The sequence below is a fragment of the Anomaloglossus baeobatrachus genome, chromosome 6, assembly GCF_048569485.1.
Source record: "Anomaloglossus baeobatrachus isolate aAnoBae1 chromosome 6, aAnoBae1.hap1, whole genome shotgun sequence".
NCBI classification, from domain to species: domain Eukaryota; kingdom Metazoa; phylum Chordata; class Amphibia; order Anura; family Aromobatidae; genus Anomaloglossus; species Anomaloglossus baeobatrachus.
Window position 1 is genome coordinate 149,104,693 of NC_134358.1, and position 19,465 is coordinate 149,124,157.

Here is a 19,465-nt window from a genome sequence, read left to right on the forward strand (position 1 = left end):
AATGAAGGGCATCTATGAGACCCCCCCATTACTAACCTGTAAGTGAAAAGAAATAAACACAAAAACCGAAAAAATCTTTTATTTGAAATCAAATACAAAAAACTCTACCCTCTTTCATCCCTTTATTTATTAACCCCCCCAAAACACCCAGGTCCAATGTAATCCACATGAGGTCCCAAGCTCTGCTATATCAGAAATACTATACTACATTTCTGATTAAAGGTAGTTGCTATTATTATTATTATTATTATTATTATTAAGCCTACTACTTATCTGGATAGAATCTTGGAGCTGGGAATAACTCTTTAAAGAGTTGAACATTGACCTATACGGTGGTTACTACCGATGGGTTGCACTGGAGAGCCATCTTTCTTTGAAGGAGTGCTACTATGCAAACTTTTTCTTCAGGAGCATTGCTTTGCCTATAAGTCTCCTGATAACAGCTTTGTGGTCTGCCTAAGGGGTACTTTACACGTTGCGACATCGCTAGCATCGGCTACCGATGTCCAGCGCGATAGCACCCACCTCCGTCGCACATGGAATATCTTGTGATTGTTGCCGTAGCGAACATTATTGCTATGGCAGCATCACACGCACATACGTGGTCGGCGACGTCGCGATTATCGCCGAACAATCCCTTCTTCAAGGGGGAGGTGCGTTCGCCGTCACTGCGACGTCACTAAGGAGGCCAATAGAAGCGGAGGGGCGGAGATGAGCGGGATGTAACATCCCGCCCACCTTCTCCCTTCCGCATTGACGGTGGAGGCAGGTAAGGAGATGTTTGTCGTTCCAGCGGCTTCACACACAGCGATGTGTGACGCCGCTGGAGCGACAAACAACATTGTACCTGCAGCTGGAGCGACATTATGAAAATGAACGACGTGACACAGATCAGCGATTTTTGACGGTTTTGCGCTCGTTCATCATCGCTCCTAGGATTTACACATTGCGATGTCGCTACCGGCGCCGGATGTGCGTCACAACAATCGTGACCCCGACGATATTTCGGTAGCGATGTCGCAATGTGTAAAGTACCCCTAAGTAAAAGCAGTACCCAATAGTAATCCATTCAATTGATAATGGGCTGTTCACACTGAATATTGAAGTGCGTTCCTACTCCGCCTCATCCTACTGGATATATTGATTTGTATAAGACTAATGGTCTCCAAAATATGGGATTTTTGTTTCTTGTTATATGTTCATTATTTCAGATGGGCACAAGAATGTAGTGGACAACCCCTTTAATTTTCCTGATCGCTATAATAGTTGAAGGCACAATTTATCTTGTTACATTGGTATATACAGAGCTATCGTGAATACGCTTGTATGTGCCCCTAACAGAAAGAACCATTAACCTGCCATCTGATCACATCATCAATTGTTTAAGCTGTTTTAATCAAAGTGAGATTAAAGAAGTCTCTTCCCGATTCAGGCTATAAATCAGACTTGGAATCTATTAGTTTAAAACAATAAAGTAAATGATGACTATAATGAAAAGGTAAGAATAAAATGACCTGCTGAATAGGATGTAAGCATAACAGATACTTCCATCTCCTCAATAAAATTTCACAGCATGCTAATACGTCTCTTCAGACAGCTCATATAAATATATCTCATTAGCTCATTTAAGATGTCCATAAATTCAAGTACCCATTCACGGAGTCAAGATTGCACAAATATCATTATAAGCCCCACAGCTTGAGCCTGCCCCCCTGGCTGTATAACATTTCTCCAGCCTGATTTATTGTGCGTAAAGTCGCTAGAAGAGAAAATATACTCTAGGTTTTGTGGGAACAGTTTGCACTCAAAAAAACATGATCGGTTTTCATTTTATGGATTGTTCTGATTTCACATGTAGAATGTTATTATCACTAATTTTACGGCAATTCCTTTCAATACTGCAGTTTTACAGTTATCATTACAAAGTAAATTATACCAATTATAAGTAGGAGCAGCAGGATAAAATACAATACCCTATATTATACCTGATCAGGATTATTAGAGGGGTGAGCCGCTGCTCAGGATCCTTATCGCTCTGAAAGGCCTGTCCTCATTGTATAGTCTTTCATTAGAATAGTAATGTACATTGCTTGATTTCCCCTGTGGTGGCGCTGCAGGAAAACTGAACATTTATTTCCAAGTTTTCCATGAAATTATGCCTGGTTGCTGAGGGTGCCAGCAGGAATAAAGCAGATAGAGGGATTGTCCAGAGCAGATAACATCTAAAAAGTATTCAGTATTTGATAGTAAATCTCCTGATGCCTTATCAAAGAAATACACCCCTACTGGATAAAGGGAATCTGTCAGGTGATTTTTCTAGTACAATACTAATATCTTTAAATAGAGCTTAAGGAGATCTTTCAGGATAAGTTTTATTGCTCTACATTATCCTGGTATCTTGTTGTAAGTTCTATAGAATTCAGTGTGACTTAGGGTACCTTCACACTTAGCGATGCAGCAGCGATCCGACCAGCGATCTGACCTGGTCAGGATCGCTGCTGCATTGCTACATGGTCGCTGGTGAGCTGTCAAACAGGCAGATCTCACCAGCGACCAGTGAACAGCCCCCAGCCAGCAGCGACGTGCAAGCGACGCTGCGCTTGCACGGAGCCGCCGTCTGGAAGCTGCGGAGACTGGTAACTAAGGTAAACATCGGGTATGGTTACCTGATGTTTACATTAGTTACCAGCGCACACCGCTTAGCTGTGTGTGCAGGGAGCAGGGAGCCGCGCACACTGAGCACTGGCTCCTTGCTCTCCTAGCTGCTGTACACATCGGGTTAATTAACCCGATGTGTACAGCAGTTACATGTGCAGAGAGCCGGAGCCGGCAGCACAGGCAGCGTGAGAGCTGCGGAGGCTGGTAACTAAGGTAAATATCGGGTAACCACCTTGGTTACCCGATGTTTATCTTGGTTACCAGCTTACCTCAGCTGCCAGACGCCGGCTCCTGCTCCCTGCTCGCTTCATTTGTCGCTCTCTCGCTGTCACACACAGCGATCTGTGTGTCACAGTGGGAGAGCGCCTTTGAAGAAAACGAACCAGGGCTGTGTGTAACGAGCAGCGATCTCGCAGCAGGGGCCAGATCGCTGCTCATTGTCACACACAGCGAGATCGCTAATGAGGTCACTGCTGCGTCACAAAAAGCGTGACTCAGCAGCGATCTCGGCAGCGAGCTCGCTGTGTGTGAAGCACCCCTAAGTAACTAGTCAAGCATATGTAAATAAAAACTGCATATTCACTGCTCCCTCCTGTGACTTCTCAGCATCAGTGATGGTAAATCTGAACTGAATTTGCACTGCTGCCCCCACCCATACTCCCTTCCACCACTCAGCAGTGATAGTGAATGCACTGGAAGGTGCGTGGGGGAGCTTGACTAGTGTGCATGAGACAATGAATTCTATGGATAACAGGAGAACTGCAAAATAACATGAGAACATTAAAACTTACTGATCCTGAAAGGTCTTCTTAAGCCCTATTTAAAGATAACATTAGTATTGTACTACAAATTAACCTGACATTCTCTTTAATGAAGCTATTAACATACTTTGTATGATAAAAATATCTTACTCTGTACAGTAAAGGCCCAGTCACACTAAACAACTTACCAGCGATCTCAACAACGATACAACCTGATAGGGATCGCTGGTAAGTTGCTAGGAGGTCGCTGGTGAGATGTCACACAAAACGACGCTCCAGCGATCCCACCAGCAACCTGACCTGGCAGGGATCGCTGGAGCGTTGCTACACGGGTTGCTGGTGAGCTGTCACACGGGCAGATCTCACCAGCAACCAGTGACCAGCCCCCAGCGCCGCGTGGAAGCGATGCTGCGCTTGGTAACTAAAGGGGGCTTTACACGCTACGACATCGCTAATGCGAACTCGTTGGGGTCACGGAATTGGTGACGCACATCTGGCCGCATTAGCGATGCCGTTGCGTGTGACACCTATGAGCGATTTTACATCGTTGCAAAAACGTGCAAAATCGCTCATCGGTGACATGGGGATCCATTCTCAAAAATCGTTACTGCAGTAGTAACGAGGTTGTTCCTCGTTCCTGCGGCAGCACACATGGCTCCGTGTGACACCGCAGGAACGAGGAAGCTCTCCTTACCTGCCTCCCGGCCGCTATGCGGAAGGTAGGAGGTGGGCGGGATGTTACGTTCCACTCATCTCCAACCCTCCGCTTCTAATTTATTGGGCGGCGGTTCAGTGACGCAGCTGTGACGTCGCTGTGATGCTAAACGAACCGCCCCCTTAGAAAGGAGGCGGTTCGCCGGTCACAGCGACGTCGCCGGGCAGGTAAGTATGTGTGACAGGTCTGGGCGATGTTGTGCGGCACGGGCAGCGATTTGCCCATGTCGCACAACAGATGGGGGCGAGTACCCACGCTAGCGACATCGGTACCGATATCGCAGCGTGTAAAGCGGCCTTAAGGTAAATATCGGGTTGGTTACCCGATATTTACCTTGGTTACCAGCGCACACCGCTTAGCGCTGGCTCCCTGCACACCTAGCCACAGTACACATCGGGTTAATTACCCGATGTGTACTCTGCTACGTGTGCAGGCAGCAGGAGCCGGCTTCTGCGGACGCTGGTAACCACGGTAAACATCGGGTAACCAAGAAGCCCTTAGCTTGGTTACCCGATATTTACCTTCGTTACCAGCGTCCGCCGCTCTCACACTGCCAGTGCCGGCTCCCTGCTGCCTGCACACATAGCCACAGTACACATCGGGTTAATTACCCGATGTGTACTCCAGCTACGTGTGCAGAGAGCAGGGAGCCGGCACTGACAGCTGAGAGCGGCGGACGCTGGTAACGAAGGTAAATATCGGGTAACCAAGGAAAGGGCTTCTTGGTTACCCGATGTTTACATTGTTTACCAGCGTCCGCAGAAGCCGACTCCTGCTGCCTGCACATTTAGTTGTTGCTCTGTTGCTGTCACACACAGCGATCTGTGCTTCACAGCGGGAGAGCAACAACTAAAAAATGGCCCAGGACATTCAGCAACAACCAACGACCTCACAGCAGGGGCCAGGTTGTTGCTGGATGTCACACACAGCAACATTGCTAGCAACATCGCTGCTACGTCACAAAAGTTGTTCCTTAGCAGCGATGTTGCTAGCAATGTTGCTTAGTGTGACGTGGCCTTAATGCTGCATTTAGACAATGCGATCATGGCTGTCAAATGATCACCAATTGGTTAGATGAAAGCTGATAGCTGATTTAGTCAGACTATCTGCAATACAATCATTCTGTGTGCACAGAATACTGTTGTTCTTGGTAGCACATGTCCTGTTTACACAAGATGATGTGTTGCTGACAATGATGATTTTTAAGCAAGCTTTAAAATCAATTCACCCCATGAAGGAATGTTTTGCTTGGTTGATCCAATTCTTGGCCAACGTAAGTGGAGCCTTAGGTTTTTACAGTGTAGTTCCATTGATGCCTCGCCTTTTGATGTACTGTTTAATGCACAAATAATACTATCCTATAATATCTGAATGTAATTGTGGAAAGGCTACCTAAATAATATTGTGTGTAGTTAAGTATTTATTCTTCAGATGCCCAGATTATTAGTGCTGATAGACACCTTTTCTGTATTAACATGTGATGCATTCAATGTTGCAGATTTTAGCTTTCAGTAGAATCATTAAGAACTCAAAAAGGAGAATGAACTGTTTTACTTGGGACATACAACAACCATTATCTTTATTATCACAACATGGAGGATATGCTGTAGGGAAAAGTGACACAAACAAACCAAAGAGGTCACTCAATATGGTATTACCATACTCTAACAATTAATAGTGTGATCTGCTGTCGATGAACACAGTCCATGCAGCATAAGCCTGAAGCTGTTGTGTGCTCTAACATCCTGTCTTACGGTTCGCACACAGCTAAGACCAGAGTTACCTTAAGGCTATGTGCCCACGCTGCGGATTTACCGTGGATTTTGCCGTGGATTTGCCGCGGATTTACCGTGGATTTTCCGAAAATCTGCAGCAGCGGCACTTCCAAGCCATTTCAATGGCATTTTGGAAATGCTGTGTCCATGCTGCGGATTTTTCCGCGGCGGATTTGCCACGGATTTTGATCCGGAAAAATCTGCAGCATGTCAATTATTGTTGCGGATTTTGGTGCGGATTTTGGGTATAGAATGGGGAAAAAAAAAATCCGCATCACAATCCGCGGCAAAAATAAGGTGCGGATTTGCCGCGAAAGTCGCGGATTTTCATGCAGAAAAATCCGCAGGTACATTCTACTGTGGACACATAGCCTAAATAGAAGCAATTGTATTTAATGGCTGGTAGGAGGCAGAGATTCACTGGGGAAGTAACTGCTTATCATTGTGATCACAGTGGTAGGGATCAGAGTTATATTTATTGCACCCGCATATAATACACTAGCTTGAGATCATTTACAAAGTTCATTCATGTGCAACCACATATGATTTCCCATAAATATGTAGAGTATAGTACTATATAAAAGAATAGAAAACAAATTAACTCAGTGCCATAAAAAAGTATTATTTTATTAATAGATAGGAATTTCTCTATTCACAAATTATTAGTCACTACGTTGTATTGTACTCAATATGAAGCCATGAGTATCGTGAGTGTTCATCAGCTTATTGTAGGGTGACATGAACTTTTACTGCGCCCCATGTCAAATTATTCTAAAAGCTAAATAAATTTTATTAAATTTAAGTTATTATGTTTAGTATGGTCCAATTTGACATAATTAATTTTACAAACTATTATTACAAGCTTATAAACTTAAATTAATACAAGGTTTAAAGAGGACTAACCACCAGGATTTTCATATATAAACTAAATCCGGTGCTATACTGGTGCTATCATGCTGATTATAAACATACCTTTAGTTGTGAGATCGGATGTATACTTTTTGAAATATAGAGAAGTAAAGTTTGTGAATTGCACTGTTACTTGATTGATAAGTACTGCGGAATATCTAATAGGTGGGTCGGGACTTGCTAGTTATTCCCGCCCTTGTCTGCCTGCCTGTCCTTCCTCACACTGTCCTTCCTCACCCTGTAACAACAGAGATCAGGGGGAGGAAGGACAGGCAGCAGACAGGGGCGGGAATAACTAGCAAGATCCGACCCACCTATTAGATATTCTGCAGCACCTATCAATCAAGTAACAGTGTATTTCACGAACTTTACTTGCCTGTATTTCAAAATCTATACATCCGATATCACAACTAAAGGTATGTTTAGAATCAGCATGATAGCGCCAGTATAGCACTGGATTTAGTTTATATATGAAAAGCCAGGTGGTTGATCTCTTTTACAAATTCTTAAATTAATTATATGAGAAGGTCTGTGTGAGCTAGATGAAAATAAAACAAGAGATACTATTGCCAAAGAGAAAAAGTTAAAATAAATCATGTTTGGTTATCTGAAACTTTTACTATTTTATTATTTATGTCTTTTTGTTTCATTTATTGATTAGCAAATAATTTATGTCAACTGATGCAGCTTCTTCTTTTCTCAGTCTCCAGCACATAGCTACTCCAGCTATGACTCTGGAAAAAATGAAAGTGTAGGTGGTTGTGGTGAAGATTTATCTTTGAATCGGGGTGACGAAGATGAAGATGACCACGATGACCATGAGGATGTTGAGAAGGCAACTGAAGCAGACGGAGTGGAGGCAGAACGCCTGAAAGCTTTTAATGTAAGTGATCATTGTGACAAGCAAGCCTGAAGAACAAATATCTCCGCTAGGTTCCCACCATGGTTTTGCTTATAGGTTACATTTCTTTTTATTTTGTTCAACTTATTGGCCACAAGGGACAGATGACTTTGGGAGTTTGTTGCCAATAGTCATATTCTGCTTTATATTACATCATTTTCTTATCCATAAAATATATTGATGTTTGTTGAATTCTTTAGACTTTCCCGTAAAACATATTTTTGTGTAAATGACCTTTCTGTTATTTTGACAGAATGCGTTTCAATTTTTCCACATTTAGGCTCTGTGCGCACTAGACCTTTTTACCCGCGGATTTACCCGCGGACTTGCCGCGGAAATTTCTTGAGAAATGTCTGCAATCTTTGTGCAGACATTTCCCAGCAAATTCTATGGAAAAAAAAAATAGCTGTGCGCACTTGTGCGGATTTTTCTCAAGAAATTTCCTTGAGAAGAATTTCTCGAGAAACTTTCTTGAGAAAATGAACATGTCCATTATTTCCGCAGGTACCCTGCGGATTTCGGCAGTACAGCCTGCAAAATCCGCAGGGAACCACCCGCGGGAAAATCGCGGCAAAATCGCGGCTATTCCGCGGCAAATCCGCAGCAAATCCGCATACGGATTTGGTGCGGATTTTTTCCGGAGGTCCGGAAATCTTTCACTCCCAGAAGTTTCTCAAGAAATTTTCTTGAGAAACTTCACATTTCTAGTGCGCACATAGCCTTAGGCGGGCTTTGCACGTTGCAACATCGGTAACAATGTGTTACCGATGCTGCAGCGATAGTCCCGCCCCCGTCGCACGTTCGATATATAGTGAAAGCTGCCGTAGCGATTATTATCGCTACGGCAGCTTTACACGCACATACCTGCCGTGCGACGTCCCTCTGGCCGGCGACCCGCCTCCTTCCTTAGGGGGCGGGTCGTGCGGCGTCACAGTGACGTCACACGGCAGGCGGCCAATTGAAGTGGAGGGGCGGAAATGAGCAGGATGTAAACATCCCGCCCACCTCCGTCCTTCTCATTGCAGCCGGGAGGCAGGTAAGGTGAAGTTCCTCGCTCCTGCGGCTTCACACACAGCGATGTGTGCTGCCGCAGGAGCGAGGAACTACATCGCACCTGTCGCTCCCCCGGCATTATGGAAATGTCGGAGGCTGCAGCGATGATACGATGACGACGATTTTGCGCTCGTTCATCGTATCATCTAGGATTTACACACTACGACATCGCAAGTGACGCCGGATGTGCGTCACTTTCGATTTGACCCCACCGACTTCGCACCTGCGATGTCGTAGTGTGCAAAGCCCGCCTTAGACTGTGGACTAAGTTGGCTTAGAAATTAATTTCAGCAACCAAGGAAGATATTGATGACAATGGATTTAGTAGTATTTTATTTTTTAAGCATTTTCCACCAAAGTATTCTAGAAAATCCTGTAAAATACACTGTTGCTTGATCATTTCAGTTTAGCTATATTATTACAGTTACAATTTTCGTAGATTAGGTACTTGTGTGATTCATTTTCAGTGATTATATAGTCATTTCCAAACTAATTTTGATTTAACTATTCGCCAAGTAAAAACAATATGTACAGTATGTAAATAATTTTTGAAATATGATTTTTCCAAGTTGTGTCTGAGCTCGTCTAAGTGTTTAGATGACTTCTTCATTGAGTTGTATCCACTATGTTATGTTTTATGCTTTTTGCGGTAATTTCCTTTCTTTTATTTGCTTTAGAGACTCCCGGTGATAATAACTAGACTAGAGCTTTGTGTTGTGCTGCTTGTTCTATATGTTTTATGTATTATGAATGTTTGCTTTGCTTTAACTTATAGAGAAACAGAAAGTGTGATACTGTAAAGCAATGTTTGCTCCATTTTTCCATGGGATATTTCTATGTTTTTCCAATGTTAATCCTTTTGTTTCTACCTGCTGCGTTGAGATATCTTCGTAAGGAATTATTTGGCCTAGGATGATGCTTCTTTTTTTTACCAACCATCTTCTTCTCATATCAACGTATCTATTCCGATCAAGAATCTATGGTAGTAAGATGAGAGACAAGAGCAGTCCTCCAACCCCTTCTCCTCTGTCTCCCTCTTACCAACAGATGTTTGTCAGGCTGTTTGTAGATGAAAACTTGGACCGAATGGTCCCTATCTCTAAACAGCCCAAAGAAAAGATCCAGGCAATCATTGACTCATGCAGGCGACAATTCCCTGAGTATCAAGAGCGTGCCAGAAAACGCATACGCACTTACCTCAAGTCCTGCAGGCGGATGAAAAGAAGTGGTTTTGAGATGGTGAGTTTTGACGTAAAATCAAGCCCATCAAAACCCCATATGTAATTCCATGACACTATTTGGTTTTCATCTTAGTGTCTTTATTTTACCCCTCTGGTTCTATTAGTTAAAACATTTTTGTAATCCTCTCATCATTCCTGAATTTTTCCCCATTTGTTCCTTAAGTAAAATAAGCCTGTTTCTTATCATTTACCGGGGCCCTTAAAAAAGCGTTAGTTAAGTTAATGCCCTACAGGGGCACATAGAAAGGATGGGCTTAGCCTTAAGAGAGAAGATCTAGAGAAGAAAAGCAGGGGGTTTATGAGCGGGGGCTCCATGCATTAGGGGACTTCCATTTCATTTTGAAGCCTGAGTCATTATTTTCACCGATTCATTTCTTGATCCTGATTTAATTCTTTCAATCTTATTTTTCTGTTTTATTCTTTGACAAACAACTAGTTTAGCATATTCATTTCCAGTATCAAAATCATATACTTGTGCTTTTCTTTGGTCTCGTACCACCGGTCATGCATAAATTGTCAGGTCTAATAGTACGAGTAAACAATTCATATTGTAGATAAAGGGAATCATCAAGCAGAAAATGAATTGTTTCCAGTAAAAGGTTTCGAGCGTACATGACTTTAGTCTTGTAAGGGAGGAAAATTATATGAGTTGGGCGGATGGGTCAAGCATGCCCTTCATCTGGTGATACATTCATTTCACATGTTGCTATAGAGAATTGTATTGTGCATTACATGTTCCAGTATAGTTTGATCCAAATGAAAATTCATACATTTGCAGATTATACAAAACTTGCTTTGAGGCTCTAAGCTTTAATACTATCTTTATTAGTTAATATAAGCCATGTTAATGAATCACTTTTGGAATTTTCTGCATCCTAAAGCAATGCGAAGAGCACAGGTTTCATGTATTATGGAGATATTTTCCTATAAGTTAAGACTTCAGGAGAGAATAGCTCCATAGCATGGATATGGTTAAGCTTGGCCTGTTTTTTTTCTTTCTAATGCCATGAATTGGAGGCATGTGGAGATGGTGGTTCACTAGATAGCATTACTGGCCACATTGATATAGCGTTGAGAAAGAAGGCTTCTCTCAAATACCTTCTGTTGGCAATAGTGCCTCTGAGCAGTGCTATTGTGGTCTGCTCATCCCCATAATCTCTGATGTCCAGTGATGTCACGTTAACTTTCAGTTGATCTGACACCACGGAGGCCGGCCTCAGTCTCCGTGAGTGACTGGATTCTGGGTGGCGTTTCATTGCTGATCACAGCCCAGCTTCACAGCCCAGCATCTTGCGCACTCTCTCCTTCACTGCAGAGCGCCACAATACTCGGCTGTGACGAGCGATGAACCCCCGACCACAGCCCAGTCTCTCACAGAGATGGGGTCCCACCTTCATGATGTCAGGTAAACTGGACGATCACCAGAGATCAGAGGTCACGGAGCCCAGTGGTCACGTGAAGTGGGTGAGCGGACCGCAATAGCGCCACTCACTGGCACTATTGGCAACACAAGGTATCTGAGTGAAGCCTTGTTTCTCAACGCTATATCGATGTGGCTTGGAAAACTAACACTAACAAACTGGAGGGTCAAAATATGCCAAAATATGTGCATTTTCTTAACCTTGTTATTACTATCTATATGTCCTTAAATTTTGTAACGCATGATTTCAAGATTTGTTAACTACAAAACCTAATAAAAATCATTTGAATAGGGAAAACTAACTAGTGAACCACCTCTTTAAGACCAAGACTTGCTAAACGATGTTGCAGGTTCATTACTATCATGAAATAAAATAGTGTCATTTTATCCAACATTTAGTATACAGAAGGTGACAGAGTAGGGGTATGAAGCTCTATGGTGGCCATTATGTAAAGGAAATCTGTCTCTAGCTCCAGCGCTGTGTGTATCTGGAATTGGATTTTTTTTGCTGGTGTTAGCAAATATGCTATGAAATATTGTCATGTTTTAGCCCTTTTTAACCTGGATGGCTCTTTATATTGTTAATGCACCAGTGATGACTTTTCTAATTTCTGTCAATCAATTATCATCTAAGCTACTGAACGGACTAATTGAAATGTACTTTAAAAATTATATTAAAACAAATAGAATAAAATAGATTTTCCTGTGACAAAGCTTTGCTCTCAATGCATGGTAACTGCGGTGGTAAAAGAGGTTTAGATAAGGACATATTTCTACAGTCATCCTATTTTTAAAACCTTTCAGCTATAATTTTCCTGTGAGGACATGCTGTGAAAGTGAGGTTATTTGAAAATAATGGTATTCTGTGCCCCGGATACGGTGCTTACTCCCTATTTACTTGATTGCTTAGTTGTAAAGGAATATACAACTACAGTTAGTGTCTGCCCTGTCTAAACATCACCCATGTATCTATCAGCTGAGTGATTGGTACCGGACTGAAGGCTGACATATTTTTGGCAACTAAGATCTGCTCACTTTTTTCTAATAAATTTCTCCACAACACAAGAAAAAGAAGTCAGTACAGGAGAATTCGTTGACCCTAGATTGGCTAAAGTTTTACGCCGCGCTGGGTTATTTGCAAAAGTAAAATTACGAGAAGGACAAAATTCTTATGCAGCCTGATATTCAAGATCTGGGGAGGACATTGCCTCCAAGAATATGGGATCAAGAAACATTTTAACCTGGGCATTAATATTAGAATAATTTTAGCAGAAGATGGCCTCTTTGTCAATACTGCCCAACCATATAATGTGGCAGATGTTATGGAAGGAAAAGATTGGGCAGTTGGATTTCAACATGCCAGGATTTTTAGTTCTCAGGGGAGTTAAGCCATTGTTGGGATGTCTCACTCACCTCTACCTCCCCTCGCTCCAGGTTGAATGGTAGCTCAGTGGTTAGCTCTGTAGCCTTAAAGCGTCAGAGTCCTGGGTTCAAATCCCACAAAGGTCATCTATAAGATGCTGGTGGTTCTTTGGTGAACACAACTTATCACCTATCCATAGGATAGGTGATAACATATTGATCGGTGGGGGCCTGACCATTGGGAGCTGCACTGATCATTACAGTGGGAACGTTTATGCTTGACAGGGCACTTTTATCCTAATTTTATAATAGAACGGCAGGTGAAATGTCTGACTGCCACTCCATTTATCCTCGTTGGGGCTGGCAGAAAAAGCCAAGTGCAGTGCTAGGCATCCACTCACGGAACGGCTGAGTGGTTGATTTGAACATGAGCTCCATTCTAATGGGGATAAAAGTTTAACATTCTGCGGATCAGTAAGGGTCCCAGCAGTTGGCTCCCCACCAATCAATAAATTATCCTGTGGAGAAGTGATTACTTGTTTTCACCAGAGAACTCCTGTAAGTGCACCTTTGTCACTGTGTAACAATATGGAATGGGTTAAACTACCAGGTATTTAATCTCTAAAGGAAATAAAGAATCTTCTCCTTACTGATATCGGAGAGAACAATTGATCTCCATACACAACACAATCCAGTATACCAAGACCAAAAATACCACATACAAGAAATAAATACCACCACACCATGAACAGACCACATATTACCACCACATAGTGACCGAATACTAGAATACTGATTATTAATAAAAACCACAATATTAATAACATTAGTATTACCACCAGTGACATTAAACACAGGAACTCTGAATGTAGTGTTTAGTTTAAGTATACAGGTAATACAGTGACTTACTAGTATTGTCTTTGGTTAAAGTCATTCATCTTCACGTTTCTTCTTCATCTAGTGCAAACCATTATAACTTCTTCCACCCAGGACTTGTTCCTGCAGAAAGTAACACACAAACATCTATAGCTGATCTGTTGTAGAGCAGATTCCTCACATTTTCTGCAACTTTTACACTGTCCAGATGTTGAACAAAGTGCCACATAATGCCTCCCTGCGCAGTAACAGGACCTCCCTTTTGTTCCCCCATGGAAGGAACAGTATCCTCAAAAGTAAAAGATATTACAGCAGTAATAATGTCCTCTATTGGCCCCTATAGTAATTATGTCCCCCACATGGTACCATAAACTAAAAATTCAAGTTCCTCATTCTGGCCCCCATGCAGTAAATGTCACTCATTCTGGCCCCCATCCTGTAATAATGTCCTCCATCCTAGCCCCCTTCTTTAATAATGTCCCCCCATTCTGTAATAATGTCCTGCATTCTGGGCCCCTTCCTGTAATAATGTCCCACATCATAGCCACTTTATTTAATCCTGCTGCTCTTCAGCAACACAGGAAAAAATAGATTCTTCTCATCTGTCAGCACTCCTGCTGGTGTCCTTTTGTTGCTCTATATCCAGTGCATATGGACAGAGCAAAGCATGGCAGAGATGTCTCTGATATGCCGGCAGTCATTCTAACTATTGTGGTGTAGGAAGGCGGTGGCTTTCTGCACTGCAGTACCTATCAACTAAATGTGCGTTTGAGCATGCACATTCTGTAAAAAACATTTTTTTTACCCCTGTTCAGGGACCCACCTAGAACCCAGGGCTCACTGGATGATTCTCCGTTTTTCTGGCTGGTCCAACCCTGGCTCTGCACTATCATGGAATTAAAGGGAACCTGTCACCAGATTTAGTGACTATTCGGGATGATCGAATACTGCAAATATTCGGCAACGCCCATATTCACTGAATAGGTCGCCACTATTCGCCGATTTGCGAATATTCGATGCGCAATTTAAGTCTATGGGAAACCCGAATAGTTGACGAATAGCAACTATTCGGGCTTCCCATAGACTAACATTGCGCATCGAATATTCGCAACATGCTGTATATAAGAACCCAGGCCACTGTGTAGAACGTAAAAATCACTTTATAATGCTCACCTAAACGGGCGGTTCAATGCAGACTGGTCGGATGGGTTTCTCCATTCTCCAGGTCCGGCGCCTCCTCTTTGTCTTCCTTCTTCTGAAGCCTGGGTGCATGACGCGTCCTACATCATGCACACAGGCCGGCATTGAGGTTCTGCACAGTTGCACTTTGATTTGCCCTGAACGCAGATCAAACTATTGTAGTGTGTCTGTGTGGTACCTCAATGCCGGTTAGCGTGGATGACGTAAAAGGTGTCATGCACCCAGGCTTCAGAAGAAGGACAAAGATGGCCGAAAGAGGAGGCGCCAGACCCGGAGAACGGAGACATGTTACAATCCTGTATATAAGAGTCCACTGGTGGTGGCCACAGCTCATAGTCAACAAATCTGGAGACAGGTTCCCTTTAAGTAGCCAATCAAAATTATTTACATTGTGGCTGTGGAGGAATGCATTTGGTCAGCAACAATACATAACTGTATGTTACAAAATGTAAGTATGGTAAATTGGTATGAATGGGGGATGATGTGTCAAAAAACAATTCTATAACTTTTTAGTTAAACATTGATTAGCTAATATTAATCTTTCAATTTCAGCTTTTTATAACATAGTGAACATATGGTCTGACTGATAAGATAACTGAGATACAGTGGTCTGGTATTGATTAGAGATACTTTATTGAAACATCTTTAGGCTATGTGCCCACGTTGCGTTGTGTCCCTGCAGAAATTTCTGCAGCAATTTGAACAGCACACGTGCGCTTCAAATCGCTGCAGAAACACTGCGTAATGAATGCAGTGAAAAAAGCCTCTGGATGCAGCCCCCACCATAGACAGAGCGGGACCTGCATCCAAAGCGCACGAAAGAAGTGACATGTTGCTTTTTAGAAAGCAGCGATTTGGCAGCATGCAAATCGCTGCGTTCTAAAACTCAACGTGCGCATGGATTATGCACAATCTTTATAGTTTGTGCTGGGGACGCAGGACGCATGCAGTTACGCTGCAGTGCAATACGCAGCGTAACTGCATGCAAATACGCAACGCGTGCATATAGCCTCAAAAGTATGGAATGTGAATAAAAAAGAGCAGAGCTCTGCTTACTGGGTGCAAGCTGAGAGATGGTTTAGTCACAAGGATCCTTCATAACCAGCTCAGCAGTTATCATATGGGCTTGTGCAGATGACCTTATTTTCGATCCAAGTATGATCCAACAAAACATCAGCTTGCACTCGGACCAATGTTATTCAATGAGACAATGCACTTGTCCAATTTTTTCCTCGATCATTCAATAAGATGGGTCCGTGAAAAAAATTGGACCACACTTGGATGACATGTGAGTGCGGTCCAATTTTTACAGACTGATATAATGGAGAAAATTGAGATTTTTTTATTCTTCTCTACATCCCAGAAAAACGTATTCCACTCTGATCAAAATCGGATTAGAGATGCTTAGCATCATGAGACCTTTTTACTTGGATGGAGAAAGGTCATGTGATCTCTCCCATTTAGAGTCATCAAGGGCAGTGTCCCAACCAGCAAATTAACCATGTGTTTTCCTCCTTAAGGTCCCGTTACACGCAACAACATCGCTAACGAGATATCGCTGGGGTCACGGAATACGTGACGCACATCCGGCGTCGTTAGCGATGTCGTTGCGTGTCACACCTACGAGCGACCGCTAACGATCCGAAACACGGCAAAAATCGTTGATTGTTGACACGTCGTTCCTTTCCCAAATATCATTGCTCATTTTGGACGCATGTTGTTCGTCGTTAGTGAGGCAGCACACATTGCTACGTAAGACACTCCGCGAACGACGAACAACAGTGTTCCTGCGTCCTCCAGCAACGAGGTGAGAGTGACGTTAATGCGGCTGCTCTCCGCCCCTCCGCTTCTATTAGTGGCCCGCTGTGTAACGTCGCTGTGACACGTCGCTGTGACGCCGCATGAACCGCCCCCTTAAAAAAAGAGTTTGTTTGCCGGCCACAGCGACGTCTTTAGGAAGGTAGGTATGTGTGACGCGTACTGGCGATATTGTTCGCCACGGGCTGCGATTTGCCCGTGACGCACGCACGACGGGTGCGGGTGCAATCGCTAGCGACATTGCTAGCGATGTTGCAGCGTGTAAAGCGTACATAGTGGAGCTGGTGAAGGAGTGGTAAGACATCACGGGGAATGAATGGTCTGGTAGATAGATAAGGAATTACCTTATACATAGGAAAGTTGGTGAATAAGTAGTTGGTTGCAAAGGAAGCTAAACAAGGAGTGATTGGCACATAGTAAAGCTGGTAAAAAAATTATTTCACACATAGGATAGATGGATAAAGTGGTCTGACTCATAACATAGCTGGGGAAGCAGTGGTTTGGCAAATATGTCTGCCAATGAATGAATGGTCTGGCACATAGTGGAGTAGTAAAAGAGTGATGTAGCACATAGTAAAGATGGTGAATGAGTAGTATGGTAGCACATAGTTGGTAAAGAAGTATTTTAGCACATAATATAGCTGGAATGTAATGGCAGATGGTGTGGCAAATGGTACAACTGGTGAATGAATAGTGTGCACGTAAAAAGATGGTAACAAAAACTAGTTTAGCGTTGAAAGCAACTAATAAGGACGGTCTGTTCGGCTGGGTTTGATCTAAAGTTTGGAGCTTCATTTTTTCTCTTACATTAGGAACTGAAAGATAGAGTTCATGTATTATAATAGATTACTCACATAGCAATGTCCCTATTCATTATCATGGGGGTCTGCTGGGTTTCTGTTACAGAGTTAGCAATTTTACTAAAAAAAAAATAATAGCACAGCAGGCTACGGTTTTACATATAGTAAAAATGACGAAATATGCAACGAAGCCTTTGAATGCAAGTATGAACAAAGCCTTTTATAAAAAAAAATTGATGAATGAATTGTTTGGCACATTAGACAGCTTAAAAAGGACCAATCTGACTCATATCAGAGTGGGTGAAGGAGTAGTTTAGCATATAAGACATACACAAAAGGAGCAGTCTCAGTTATATTTAGACTAGAGAAGGTCATAAAAAGAATAAGGTTGGGCGTGCACCCACACAGCTTGTACTACATTGGGAAAATAAGTATTTGGTACACTGCCGATTTTGCAAGTTTTTCCACCTACAAAGAATGGAGAGGTCTGTAATTTTTATCGCAGGTACACTTTAACTCTGACTGACAGAATCCCAAAAAAATCCAGAAAATCTCATTGTATGATTAAGTAATTTGCCTTTTATTGCATGAAATATGTATTTGATACAATAGAAAAACAGAACTTAATATTTGGTACAGAAATCTTTGTTTGCAATTACAGAGGTCAGAAGTTTCCTGTAGTTCTTGATGAAGTTTGCACACACTGCAGCAGGGATTTTGGCCCACTCCTCCATACAGATCTTCTCCAGATCTCTCAGGTTTCTGGACTGTCGTTGGACAACATTGTGTTTCACTTCCCTCCAAAGATTTCTATTGGGTTCAGGTCTGGAGACTGGCTAGGCCACTCCAGGACCTTGAAATTCTTCTTAGTAGAATTCTCACTCTTTAGTTATCCTGGCTGTGTTTTTCAGGTTGTCATGCTGGAAGACCCAGCCACAACCCATCTTCAATGCTCTTACTGAGGGAAGGGGGTTGTTGGCCAAAATCTTGCTATATATGACCCAATGCATCCTCCTTTCAATACAGTGCAGCCGTCCTATCACCTTTGCACACAAACACCCCCAAAGAATATTTCCACCCTCACGCTTTACGGTTGGGACCGTGCTCTAGGGTTGTACTCATACTTCTTCTTCCTCTAAACACGGCGAGTGGAGTTGATACCAAAAAGTTCTATTTTGGTCTCATCTGACCACATGACCTTTTCCCATGCCTCCTCTAGATCATCCAGATGGCAAGCTTCAAACGGGCCTGGATATGTGTTGGTGTGAGCAGGGAGACCTTGCATGCCCTGAAGGATTTTAATCCATGACGGCGTAGTGTATTACTAATGGTAATCTTTGAGTCTGTTGTCCCAGCTCTCTTCAGGTCATTAACCAGGGCCTCCTGTGTAATTATCGGCTGATTGCATACTTTTCTAAGACTCATCCTTACCCTATGAGGCAAGATCTTACATGGAGCCCCAGACCGAGTAAGATTGACAGTCATCTTTTAATTCTTCCATGTTCTAGAAGTTGCTCCAACAGTTGTTGCCTTCTCACCAAGCTACTTGCCTATTGTCCTATTGTAGCCCATCCCAGCATTGTGCAGGACTACAGTTTTGTCCCTGGTGTCCTTAGACAGCTCTTTGGTCTTGGCCATGGTGGAAAGGTTGGAGTGTGATTAATTGTGTGTGTAAACAGGTGTCTTTTATACAGGCAATGAGTTCAAACAGGTGTAATTAACACAGGTAATGAGTGCAGAGCAGGAGGGCTTCTTGAAAGAAAAATCACAGGTCTGTGAGAGCCAGAATTCTTGCTGGTTGGTAGGTGATCAAATACTTATTTCATGCAATAAAATGCAAATTAATTATTTAAAAATCATACAATGTCATTTGCTGTATTTTTTTATTCTGTCTGTCACAGTTGAAGTGTACCAACAGTGAAAATTACAGACCTCTCCATTCTTTCTAGGTGGGAAAACTTGCAAAATCGGCAGTG

General features: G+C 42.7%; 1 protein-coding gene across 5 annotated transcripts in view; it reads left to right on the plus strand.

Moving 5' to 3' along the window:
• The window catches only part of NOL4 (nucleolar protein 4), a 428,227-nt gene that overhangs the window by 365,953 nt on the left and 42,809 nt on the right, over positions 1 to 19,465 (plus strand). For 3 of the 5 annotated variants that reach the window (XM_075353310.1, XM_075353311.1, XM_075353312.1), the window contains exons 7-8: positions 7,522 to 7,701; positions 9,820 to 10,011. In XM_075353310.1, the coding sequence (XP_075209425.1) occupies positions 7,522 to 7,701; positions 9,820 to 10,011 (372 nt within the window). The remainder of the gene's footprint in view (positions 1 to 7,521; positions 7,702 to 9,819; positions 10,012 to 19,465) is intronic. The other 2 variants (XM_075353313.1, XM_075353314.1) reach the window with 1 other exon arrangement.